At 36.4% G+C, this 13,225-nt stretch overlaps 1 protein-coding gene across 12 annotated transcripts in view; it reads left to right on the forward strand.

Annotated features, from left to right (window-relative positions):
* The window catches only part of NF1 (neurofibromin 1), a 260,201-nt gene that overhangs the window by 231,419 nt on the left and 15,557 nt on the right, over positions 1-13,225 (forward strand). For all 12 annotated transcript variants that reach the window (XM_055388560.2, XM_031010600.3, XM_055388563.2 and 9 more), the window contains 9 exons: positions 229-360; positions 1,291-1,426; positions 3,366-3,523; positions 7,566-7,688; positions 8,066-8,196; positions 8,375-8,475; positions 9,586-9,728; positions 10,075-10,121; positions 11,591-11,807. In XM_055388560.2, the coding sequence (XP_055244535.1) occupies positions 229-360; positions 1,291-1,426; positions 3,366-3,523; positions 7,566-7,688; positions 8,066-8,196; positions 8,375-8,475; positions 9,586-9,728; positions 10,075-10,121; positions 11,591-11,807 (1,188 nt within the window). The remainder of the gene's footprint in view (positions 1-228; positions 361-1,290; positions 1,427-3,365; positions 3,524-7,565; positions 7,689-8,065; positions 8,197-8,374; positions 8,476-9,585; positions 9,729-10,074; positions 10,122-11,590; positions 11,808-13,225) is intronic.

The following is a 13,225-nucleotide window of genomic DNA, read 5'->3' on the forward strand; positions in this document are numbered from 1 at the left end:
TACTGTAGAGTTCTAGGGAATATTATATTCTACACATTTTTTGGTACTTAATCTTATACATAATTATTCACATTCACATATGCATGTTTTACCTTCCCAAATGGCTATTCTTGGAAAGTAGGAGTTATATTTCCTTTCCTTGCAGAGTTGTTAGTCAGGGAAGAAGACCTCAGCAGATGCTTTTTCAAAAAATTAATTCTTACTTGTTTGTTTGTTTGTTTTTTGTAGGGTACAGGCATCCTTCACCTGCCATTGTTGCAAGAACAGTCAGAATTTTACATACACTACTAACTCTGGTTAACAAACACAGAAATTGTGACAAATTTGAAGTGAATACACAGAGCGTGGCCTACTTAGCAGGTAAAAACACAAAATAAACAAAATTAATCTTGCTACATCTATATATAAGGATCACCCAAAAAGTACAAATACCTATAGGTTTTTTGGCGGTTGCGTGCAGAGCAGAAAGTTCACAGTCTAGTCCTTTAGTGGTGGTTACAATTTTGAGAGTTTTGCCAGAACATTTTTCTGTAGGAAAGAATTTAATTCCCATTAAAATCTGAAATGTGTTCCCTTGGTCATCTTTGGTTCAAGACACTACAGTGGCTCTCTGTTATCTGTCATAAAATCTGAATGCTTCAGTCTAGCACCCTGGGCCCTTAAATAGCCCTCTCAGTTCTGTTATCTTTCTCTAAATTTCATGAGCCTCATTTTTTATTACCACTCCAAATGGATGAGCTATTTTAAGCTAATCTACTTGCCATCTCCTACAAGCAACTGCCTCTTCAATATTCATTCCTTATGTCATTTTATCTGGAGTATCTGCCCTATCCCCACCATTCCATTAAAGCTTCCCATTTGCTCTTATCTGATTTTTGTTTCTCTACTCAGCAACACTTAGCACTTATGTACAATACAATTCTTGAACATAGTTGTTTGATAGAAAGTGCTGATTCTCAGTTTCACAGACTTGTATTTGTTCAACTTTTTTGTTTGAACCGTATCATCTTGAGCAAATCATTTAACATCTCAGTATTTTTCCTCATTCAGCTTAATAATACCTGCCCTGCCTACTTTGTGTTTGTTAAAGATCAAATGTATATTAAAGAACTTGGAAAATAAAAGATGCTTATTAAATCTCTCTGTATATTTCACATTTATGTAGTCTTCCAAAATATGTGCACATTTAACAGGTATTATGCTCTTTAGGAGACTGTAAGAAGTTCATCCTGTTTTAAGTCACACTTGTGATTTGTTAAATTTTTTAACCTGCCACTGTTTTCCTTTTAGCTTTACTTACAGTGTCTGAAGAAGTTCGAAGTCGCTGCAGCCTAAAACATAGAAAGTCACTTCTTCTTACTGATATTTCAATGGAAAATGTTCCTATGGATACATATCCCATTCATCATGGTGACCCTACCTATAGGTAAGTGGATTTACTCTCCTATAATTACATAATTATAATCAAGTTTCAATTTTCCAGCTAATGGAGGCAAGCAGCAGAGTAATCTAGAAGGTAACATGGGAGAAATCTAGAGATGGCCTAGGAAGAGTAAGTGAAACTCATTTTATAAATGTGTGGTATTTTATGTGGGTTAGTAGGAAAGTTATTCTTCCAGTCTGATTGTGCTAATGTTAACATTAGTTTGCCTCTGAAGCACAGACCAAATGAACAATGAAAAGAGATGCTCTTGAAAATATTAGGTTGCAGGGGAAGGGCCTGGGGAAAAAAACTAACGCGAAATATAAACAACACATTACGTGCTTGGATAGAGAACGAATCTATACAGATTTGTAAAAATACAGACATGCTAACACATTTGTTGTATTTACTCATATCACACAAGTTATTTAAAAGTTTTCTATAATGTAGACATAGATGGTAAAAATTATATCTGCTATACATGGGTTTGGGTAGTATATTTTTCAGTATAATTTAGAGAAATTTCATGAAAATGGCATCATTGGGGGATTTTTCTGTATTTTCAATTAAATAAAAATATCTTTAAGGTTTAGGGACAGTGTTGAACACAGAAAAGTTATCTTCTGTTTGCAAAACTCGTATCATTCCATTTATCAACATCCTGCTTTTTGATAAAAAGACTTCAACAATTTCCTTAAGATTCTAACAATGTACGCAAAAATTTTTCAAACATGGTATTCAATAGTCTTACTTTCGTCAGTCCCATTATTATATTACTTTGAGATATGCCCTTTTTGTTATAGAAAGGGTAAAATAGTTTGCCTGTGTTCCCCTGTCAAAGTATAAATTAATGTCTGATTTTCTTGGTTTTTAAACAATTGCCTATTTAGACTTAATTTTTTCTGATTTAAAAAAAATCAGTGCAATAAGTTCAAGGTCTTTTATCAACATAACTACAGTTAATGTATTTTATACTTGAAAATTGCTACGAGTAGATTTTAAGTATTCTCACCACAAAAGATAAATATATGAGGTAACACATATGTTAATTTGCTTGATTTAGTCATTCTACAATGTAAACATTTTATTTTTATTTTTATTTATTAACTTTTTTTGAGACAGAGTCTTGCTCTGTCGCCCAGGCTGGAGTGCAGTAGCACAATCTCGGCTCACTACAACCTCTGCCTCCTGGGTTCAAGCGATTCTCCTGCCTCATCCTCCTGAGTAGCTGGGATTACAGGCGCGTGCCACCATGCCCAGCTAATTTTTGTATTTTTGTAGAGATGAGGTTTCACCATGTTGGGCAGGCTGGTCTTGAACTCCTGACCTCAGGTGATCCGCCTGCCTCGGCCTCCCAAAGTGTTGGGATTACAGGCGTGAGCCACAGTGCCCAGCCAATGTAAACATGTTTTAAAACATCATGTTGTACACCAAGCTTGTTCAATCCATGGCCTGCAGGCTGCACGCAGCCCAGGATGGCTTTGAATGCAGCCCAACACAAATTTGTAAACTTTCTTAAAACATTAAGAGATTTTTTGGGGTTTTTTTTTTTTTTTTAAGCTCATCAACCGTAGTTAGTGTTAGTGTATTTTATATGTGGCCCAGTATATTCTTCTTCTAATTCCAGTGTGGCCCAGGAAAGCTAAGAGATTGGACACCCCTGTTGCTATACCTTTTTTATTTGTCAGCTTTTAAAAATTGCAGTACAGATCTTTTTGTTCAGCATTTGGTGAGTACCTACTATGTGCAAGATACTATGGCAAGAAAGTTGATAATTCCTAGGGATACACCAAGAGTTTGTATCCTAAAGCCCTTTAAAGTGCAATTTTAAAATTAATTGATTGCTGTTGTTAGGAAATAGGACAGCCACTTGGAAGGAGCAAACAATGGTTGTATTTGTCACCATATTAATTAATTTTTGTCTATTGTTTTCATCTTTCAGGACACTAAAGGAGACTCAGCCATGGTCCTCTCCCAAAGGTTCTGAAGGATACCTTGCAGCCACCTATCCAACTGTTGGCCAGACCAGTCCCCGAGCCAGGAAATCCATGAGCCTGGACATGGGGCAGCCTTCTCAGGCCAACACTAAGAAGTTGCTTGGTTAGTTTATCTAAATTATGTAGATTTTTTTTATTATTTAAAAAAATAGATATTTTTACTCTTGGAAAATTATTTGAAATTTCAGGATTATCAAAATTTTCCATGTCAATGTAGCAAAGTTTTTGATGCCATTTAAAAGAGAGTTTGATAGATCAGTTAAGCATTATAAGTTGAGATAGAGAAATGAGAATGGGACCTTGAAACAGTTTTTTCTGAATCTTATACTAAATATTGTGACTCTCCGTATTTTGTTTTGCCTTTGCTGGCCAGCAGGGAATGGGACTCTGAGACATATTAGATAAATACCTATAAGAAAGGAAGAGTCTTGCTGCACTCAGGGGATTTAATGATATACTGTAATACTTCCCAAAATTATCATCTGAGAGAATATATGAATATGGTATGAAGCTGTAATAGTACTATTTGCCATGCTTTCTTTGAAAAGACAAAAAGACTTGCTTCTCAATTACTGAAAGAAAATAGGATTCTTTTTTTTTCTTTTTTCTTTTCTTGATATGAAGTCTTGTTCTGTTCACCCAGGTTGGAGTGCAGTGGCGCAATCTCAGCTCACTGCAACCTCTGCCTCCCGGGCTCAAGCAATTCTCCTGCCTCATCCTCCCTAGTAGCTGGGTTTACAGGCACACGTCACCACATCTGGCTAACTTTTGTATTTTTAGTAGAGACGGAGTTTCACCATGTTGGCCAGGCTAGTCTTGAACTCCTGACCTCAGGTGATACACCCTCCTCGGCCTCCCAAAGTGCTGAGATTACAGGCATGAGCCACCATGCCCGGCCGGAAGATAGGATTCTTGAAATTAAGATTGCTCAGTTACATCAACATTTATAGAATTTTTGTCTCTGAGAAGTACACCTGAAATGCTGCGAGACTCATTTCCATTTTAGTAACTGAAAGTAAATGAATGAAAAAACCCACTAGGCCAGGTGCAGTGGCTCACGCCCATAATCCCAGCACTTTGAGGGACTCAGGTGGGAGGATCGCTTGAGTCCAGGAATTCAAGACCAGCCTGGGCAACATGACAAAACCCATCTCTACAAAAAATACAAAACTTAGCTGGGCATGGTGATGAGCACCTGTAGTCCCAGCTACTTGGGAAGATCACTTGAGCCCAGGAGGTGGGGGTAGCAGTGAGCCAAGATTGCACCACTGCACTCCAGCCTGGGTGACAGAGTGGGACCCCGACTCCAAACAAACAAACAAAAACACTGATCTTACATCGCTCCTCAGAGGAAATGCAGAGATGTTCTTGCATTCCATTGGGTAAAATTGTAATTGTTACTGGAATACATTAGGATCTGTATTTCAGTAGCCAACACTGAATGGTTCAACAGGTTTCAGTTATCCATGCAAACATATTTAAGTATCTTTAGGTATTGGAAAAATGTTTGTGTTCATAAGGAAATTAGTGAACAAACAACAAATTGTAACATAAATAATGTGCCAGTAAACCGTGAAAGAAATAGAAACCATGAATGTGTCAATCACAGTTACTAGCCACATAGGTGTGTTACTGTTGTTTGAGTTCCCTTCTGTTAGTACCTTGCCATAAATAATCATTTAGGAGTTTCCTGGTTACTTTGTGTTTTGTAATTCTGGATTTTCATGCCAATGAAGTTGTAAATGAAAAACTAACCTCAGAAAAAAATGTATTGAATTCATTCAACCCATGTACTAAGTGAAAAAGATAAGGTAACTGCCCTGGAAGACTTTGTAATTTGTGTCCAAGACTTATAATCAGCCAATCACAACAGCAACTCCAGGTGCCATTAAAATGATATGTCTTGATGGAGGAAACTGGAGATCTGGGGAAATTAGAAGAAAAAAAACTGCAGAGAGGAGATAACATTTGGGCTGTGTCATCAAGATTTAATATATGCTTGCAAAATAGCAGGATAAGTAGGGGCATATGTTTAAGAGCAGTGGGGAATAGCAAGAATAAAGAAGAGGCAGGAAAGCAACTGATGATACATCATGGCATCATGGGGAATGGGGTAGAAAATGAGATGAGAAGAAGGACTAGAACTCGACTGGAAACGACTGTATGCCATGGTAAGATATTTACCCTTATCACACGTTCAGCTGAGGTATTTAAATAGGAGAAGAACATGACCAAATTTTAATTTTTGCCAAGTTTTTCTGGCAGCAATGTGGAGAGACAGGAAGAGATTTTTAGCAAGGGAACCATTTAATAAAATTGATATAGCAGTCCAAGCAAAAAAAATGGTGTGGGCCCCGCACTAAGGCAGGAGCAATGGGAGAATGGAGAAGAACCAGCAGGTTTGGAGCTGGGCATAATGGTACACACCTCTAGTCCCAGGAACTCAGGAGGCCAAGGCAGGAGGATTGTTTGAGGCTGACCTGGGCAGCATAGTCAGACCCTGTCTCAAAGAAAACAAAAATCAGGTTTGGAATAGGTTTCTGAAGTACAGTGGACATGACTTAGTGACCAATTGTTGCAGGTAGGGAAGGGGAGAAGACTGTGAAGGATGTCAGAAGCTTTTAGTTTTAAAAACTGTCTAGATAGTGATTCCATTCATAGAGATCAGGACTAATACGTTCACAGTACATGATAAATTTAGGTTGATTACATTTGATATATTTTCAAGACATCTATGAGTATATATCTAAGAGATAAACCACAAGATGTACCTGGAATTCGGGAAGAAAGTAAACAAGTAAACATTTAGAATTGATTAGCTCACAGGTAGTTGAAGCTATGGAAGCAGAATGAGATCTTCCAGGAAGAATGCAGAGAATAAAATAAAAAGGACAAGTGAGAAAGGAAGGAAAACTAAATGTAGAAAGTAGTGTCCCAATCTCATGTACTTTGGAAAGCACTGACTGGTTTTAGAAAACCTGAGTTTTCCATCTGGTCATTGTCTAGATCCCTAGCCATGCTACCTCAGACTAATTACTTAACTGCTCATGGCTTCATCAGCGTACATGTGCATGAAACGAAGAAGCCGGACTAGATCCCTTTGGACTGTTAAATCATTTGGCCTTGGTATTTATGACTATTATGAATAGTTATTCATATTCTTGAGGTAATAGACTTTGTATTTCTCAAGTGTTAAATTGTCAGATTTTATTATATTGGCTTTAATTCTGGCTTTAATAAAATAATACTGTTGGCCGGGCATGGTGGCTCATGCCTGTAATCCCAGCACTCTGGGGAGACCAAGGCAGGTGGATTGCTTGAGCCCAGGAGTTCGAGACCAGCCTGGGCAACATGGAGAAACCCTGTCTCTACTAAAAATAGAAAAATCAGCTGGGTGTGGTAGTGTGTGCCTGTAGTCCCAGCTACTGGGGAGGCTGATGTGGGAGGATCACCTGAGCCCAGGATGTGGAGGTTGCAGTGAGCTGAAATCATATCACTGCACTCCAGCCTGGGCCACAGAGGGAGACCCTATCAAAAGAAGAAAATAGTGTTAATACATGATTACATGATTAGAGAAACTAAAAGCCAAATGGGAGATAATGCTACTTGCTATTTTTGAAGCATCTCCCAGTGTATCTGGTTTTTAGTATTTTCAGGCATGCATATCTTTTTTTCAAAGCTTAAAAAATTAAAATCAAACTCTGCTTTCTTCCTAAGCTTGGACATTACTTATGTATTAATGAGTAGTTCTTGGCACCAGCAGCGTTTCTTAAACTGAAAAGACTGGTCAGACATAGTTGACCTTTGCTACTGAATAATGCCTACCGTTGCATTTATTATCAGTTATCATATTTGTTGATTTACCTCCAGTGTAGTTTGGTTTACGTCCAGTGTACAGAATACAATCTCAGTTTAATTTGCACCAGTAAGGTGCAGCCTATCCTGAAACAGAAAGCTATGGGAACAAAACCCTTTGAGAAGATGGAAAATAAAGGAAAGAAACTGCTCCAGGGATATATTAGAGCTTTCTTTGAGTCCTAAGTGAAAGCTTAAACACTTAATGTCCAAACATTTTCTTTTTAGTGTATTCCCATTTATAGACACTGTGGTTAATGAACTTGCATATTCTTAACTTTTGTTTATAGGAACAAGGAAAAGTTTTGATCACTTGATATCAGACACAAAGGCTCCTAAAAGGCAAGAAATGGAATCAGGGATCACAACACCCCCCAAAATGAGGAGAGTAGCAGAAACTGATTATGAAATGGGTGAGAAACAAAGTATTGATCTAGATCATTGAAAATAAGGTGGGAGAGTACATGAAAGTCATGTTTATTTTCCAGCCATTTCTTAGAATCTTTAGAATGAAATATAGAAACGTTTGCCATTTCTCAAAAGATAAACTCTACCATTCAAGACAGTTATCTTGAAGCTTGTGTAAAAATTAATCATATATATTATATACAGCATTGTAAATAGGTAGCCAAAACTTTTGTGTAGGCGAATAGTAATTCTCTATGATGTTTATGTTAGTATTTTAAGTATCTACTAAAGAAAGCTGTTGAATTTTAGAAGTAACATTGAAATAGTTAGGTGAAGTGATTATCCAGGTGTTTGATCACGTTAATTCCCTATCTTGCTGCAGAAACTCAGAGGATTTCCTCATCACAACAGCACCCACATTTACGTAAGGTTTCAGTGTCTGAATCAAATGTTCTCTTGGATGAAGAAGTACTTACTGATCCGAAGATCCAGGCGCTGCTTCTTACTGTTCTAGTAAGGATTTCCCCTTTTTGAGTCCCCCACCCTCAAATTTTTATTCCAGTCTACTTTTAGGAGGCCCTTAAATATTAAAAACATGAATAGGATACAGTCTTCTACTTCTCACCCAAACAGATAACAATTCAGCCACAAAGTAAAAATGTTGTGTGTTTACTTTTTTGCATCTTGGCAGGCTACACTGGTAAAATATACCACAGATGAGTTTGATCAACGAATTCTTTATGAATACTTAGCAGAGGCCAGTGTTGTGTTTCCCAAAGTCTTTCCCGTTGTGTAAGTATCTCCTTTTGATTTTAATTCACCTTCGTGCCTGTCTTTAAGTTAAATGCTTACCCAGTAATGTGCACTGGTTGCAAAGAGGGCAAAATGAGATATTGTGATAGTGATTTTAGCTTTGAAGACAGTAGGTTTAATGAGGGTTAAGATTAGTTTTGACCTATTAGATCTATTAGAAAGTTTATAAGGAAAGACTTTTAAAAAATCTGGTTAATTTATTTAAGTGGTTTATTTTGATGATCATTGCTCATTTTCCTCACTTAGAAGCAAACTATTAGACTGCTATATCTAAATCAGCATATCTGTTTTGGTTTACTTTTTAGTAGAGCTTTTGTATTTATCCACAGCTGAGTGAAAACAAAATTGACCTTCGGTTTAGGAGGTGAATTTTTTATTCTCTCTTAAGGACTAAAAAATATTAACCTCAAAGTGTTCAAATTTAAATAGTTCAAATAAATTCTTTTCCTGATCTAGGCCTTCTGTATCATGTCATTATTTTCTTTTTTTAATCTCATGTTAGAATTTTAGACAGTTAGAACTCAGTTATTTTTATTAATGGAGTGTAGCCGGGTTAGAAATAATTTTTTTCCTAAGTTTCAGTTGGATCATGTATTTCACTCCCTCTAAACTATTTTGCTTTCCCTATTTGATCTGACTCAGCATTTTAAAAGCACTGATTAACATTAAATTTAATTTTTTTCTTTTTGTTTTGCACAGATCCTAAATTTAGTTTTAACTTCCTAAGTGCATGTCAGTATACAACAGATGGAAATAGTACTAAAGCATGCTAAGTAGCAGACAGAGCCAACCTTGTCTTAAGCAAACATTTACCGTATATGGTTACACATGGTTATATGACACTACCAGTTGTTTGTTTTCACAATTTCCTCCCTGGTAACTAAAAACAAAAGACAAACAAAAACAGACACACACACATGTTCATTGCAGAAAATTTGGAAAATGAAGAAATGCCCCAGAAAGTAAAAAGCACTCATCTCCCTTTAATTTTGGCACATTATTCTGGGGAATGTATATTATATTTTCCACTACATATTTTCATTTAATTTTCCTCTAAAATGTTCCTCTGTTGACTTTTTTTTTTTTTAGGCATAATTTGTTGGACTCTAAGATCAACACCCTGTTATCATTGTGCCAAGATCCAAATTTGTTAAATCCAATCCATGGAATTGTGCAGAGTGTGGTGTACCATGAAGAATCCCCACCACAATACCAAACATCTTACCTGCAAAGTAAATAAATGTATCTGGAGAAGGATGGTTGATGAACTTGCTAACATGCGCGCTGTTGTAGAATGCACTGACTACAGAATTCTTTATAAGGGATAGACTTGTTCATACTTTTATTTCCATATTCCATTTTTTTACTCTCTCAACTGTATGTCCAATGTAACTGGTTGACAACTTTTTATGCTGAGTATATTTTAAGTAGGTTTTAGTTGCTTTGACACTCATTCTAAAAACATGTTTTCAACATGTACATAGGGTTTATATATCATCAGCTATATGACTTATTTAATTTCTGTTACAATTAAAAGATATCTTGCTTGTTATAAGAGTAACATTTGATTTGTTGCAGGTTTTGGTTTTAATGGCTTGTGGCGGTTTGCAGGACCGTTTTCAAAGGTAAGAAAATATATTTTTCTCTAACTTTTGGCAAAATGAAGGTTTCTGTTTAAATTAGTATGCCTGCTTTAAGAACACACAATATGCTGAAAACCAGAAAAATAATTCACAATAAACACATATGTTACTTTTATTAAAAGTTTCTCATCACAAGGTTTTTTTTCCAGGAGGCAGCATGGTGTTGGGGTGTGTGTATTCACTTTTACAAACAAAGTCAACTTATGATCAGTTTTTCAGAAGAGTATGATAAACCTCTGTGATACTTTTCTGCCACAGTCCCTTGTGTATTTGATAATCTTAATGCACACAGTTAGATATCTTATGACTAGCAAGGAGCATTACCATGGTTAAAATCTATTTCATGAAAACATTTTTATTTCCAGCCTATTAGATTAGATTAATTTCTCTCTGGATTTGTCCTCATTTGCTCTTATTCAGTTTTTTTGTTTGTTTGTTTTGTGAGACGGAGTCTCACTCTGTCTCCAGGCTGGAGTGCAGTGGCGCAATCTTGGCTCACTGCAACCTCTGCCTCCCAGGTTCAAGCGATTCTCCTGCCTCAGTCTCCCGAGTAGCTGAGACTACAGGCATGCAGCACCATGCCCAGCTAATTTTTGTATTTTTAGTAGAAACAGGGTTTCACCATGTTGGCCAGGATGGTCTTGATCTCTTGACCTCGTGATCTGCCCACCTCGGCCTCCCAAAGTGCTGGGATTACAGGCATGAGCCACCGCACCTGGCCTCAGTTTGTTTTTTGATTGGCATTAGTTTATGTAGTGCTACATAAGATGTATATAATCATTTTCTCTGTATGTGGGCTCTCTCCAAATTGATCAAAGTTCCTTGAAGACAGGGTTTCTGTTTCTTCCTTAAACAGCTCCTGGTGCAGTGTTTTAGATACAGGGGGTGCTAAATCAATATGAATTATATAAACCTTGTTCCAGTTTTTAAGAATTGGGTATTTTATTTATTCCCTTTCACTATTACTTGAATATCTGTCGACATGCAAAGGTTGTCACTTAAAAAATGGGCCTGAAGTTACAGAAATAAGTATATCATACAGAAGTTTTTGCATTTGGATTGCCAGTAACCCTCTGAGCCCTTTACAGTGTCTAGTGAGTGGAATCTAAATGGCAGCTGGAATGATGATGCTCTGCTCATTTTCTCTGTTTTGGAAAATTGGCTAGACATCATTCCTGGTGATTGTATTGTCTCAGTATTACATTCAGTCTGTCTTGTGCATGGCTTTCAGAAAATGCAGGTTCATCTGGAAGCTTTAAGCTGAATAGAACTCCCTGTTGTAAGTCCTATGGTAGTCTATAAATATTACTCCACTCCCCTTTTTTAATGATAAGTAATACAAAGGAAGAAAAAATAGTTAATTAAGTCCAAACAAAATTAATATTTTTGGCTTCAGATGGGGATTTACTTAAAAAAAAGGAACTAAAATAATTTCCTATTTTCCATTACAGCAAACACAAATTCCAGACTATGCTGAGCTTATTGTTAAGTTTCTTGATGCCTTGATTGACACGTACCTGCCTGGAATTGATGAAGAAACCAGTGAGGAATCCCTCCTGACACCCACATCTCCTTACCCTCCTGCACTGCAGAGCCAGCTTAGTATCACTGCCAACCTTAACCTTTCTAATTCCATGACCTCACTTGCAACTTCCCAGCATTCCCCAGGTCAGTAAATGTGATCTTTATATGACTTTGAGCAACAATATAAGACACCAACATTAGGAATTCCCTTGTGATCAGTTTATAGCAAATTTTGCTCCTTTTTCTTATGAGATTCACCTTACATTTCTTCTTTACCTTGTAACTGACTTGGCTTTTGTTATTCTATGAAGCTTTCTACTTTCAAACAAGTTGTACATAAGACAGTAAAATGTTAAAATGTCCACATGATATTCCAAGGTTGACAAGTTTGTAGAGTTTGGGCAGGAAGAGGAACTTAAAACACATTATTCTGTAAGTGAACAGAACTATAATTTATTTACTAGATATACTAACATTGCCCTAAGGGCCTCTTTCTCTGTCTCTGATACAGCATACTATATCAAAAAAAAAAAAAAAAAAAGAAGAAGAAGAAACACAAAATCTATTAGGTACCTCACTTTCCTGCTGCCAGCAATAACTCAACCATCCATAGACCATCCTGAAAATCTGGAAGTAAATAAATAATCAAACAAAAAATTCATCTCAAGAAAATAACATCTTAAAGCCCATAAGCATATATATACCAATTCATAATGCAACTTAGATTTGAATACACTGAGAAATACTAATAGCTAATAGCTCCGGTGGGACTGAGATAAACAAGGTGGGAGAAATGGCAAACCTACAGAACTCTGGACTTATTCAGTGTCATAGTGAATGGTTTCATACAACTCTGGTTGACCCAGGAGGTGCTATTCATTATAGAACTTAAACTATTGTGTGTGTTATTATGACAGTGAGTAATGAAGGAAAGCTTTTGTTATGGTTGTGTTTTCTATTTAGAAAGATATTCTTCTAAAATGGTTAAAAATAAAAGAAACTTTAGTTGTTTAAAGTTCCATTATCTGAAAAGTTCACTTATGAAACACATCATTCTATAAGGAAAAGTTACTATATATAGTTCTTTTAAGTGTAAGCATAAATTAAAAAAAAATCAAATGACATAACTATTCTGTGATATTCAAGATCAATAAATAGAATTCCCAGTTTATGATCTCAGTTTTGCATGAACATTTCAACTTACGTAATTTTGAAGGTTCTGAAGAATTTGGCAATACCCAATTCATATTATAAACTATTATGTAATTAACTATATTCTATTAAATTCTGCTTAACAACAAAGCTTTGGTCAGCAGAGGAAACAAATTTTATTTCCACATTTGTCAGTCGCCTTACAAGTAATCCTTTTTTCCCCCAGAAGTAAGAGAAGTCTAACTTTTTTTCCCATGTAACAAGGTTTGTTTGCCCTCTGCCACTAACTCTCTAGTACAGTGTTTCTCCACGTGTGATCCCAGACCAGCAGCATCATTTGGGAGCTTGTTAGAAATGCAGATGCTGTAGTTTCACCTCAGATCTGCACAAAAAACTTCAAGTAGAGCCCA

The sequence above is a fragment of the Gorilla gorilla genome, chromosome 4 (genome assembly GCF_029281585.2).
Source record: "Gorilla gorilla gorilla isolate KB3781 chromosome 4, NHGRI_mGorGor1-v2.1_pri, whole genome shotgun sequence".
Classification (NCBI taxonomy): Eukaryota; Metazoa; Chordata; class Mammalia; order Primates; family Hominidae; genus Gorilla; species Gorilla gorilla.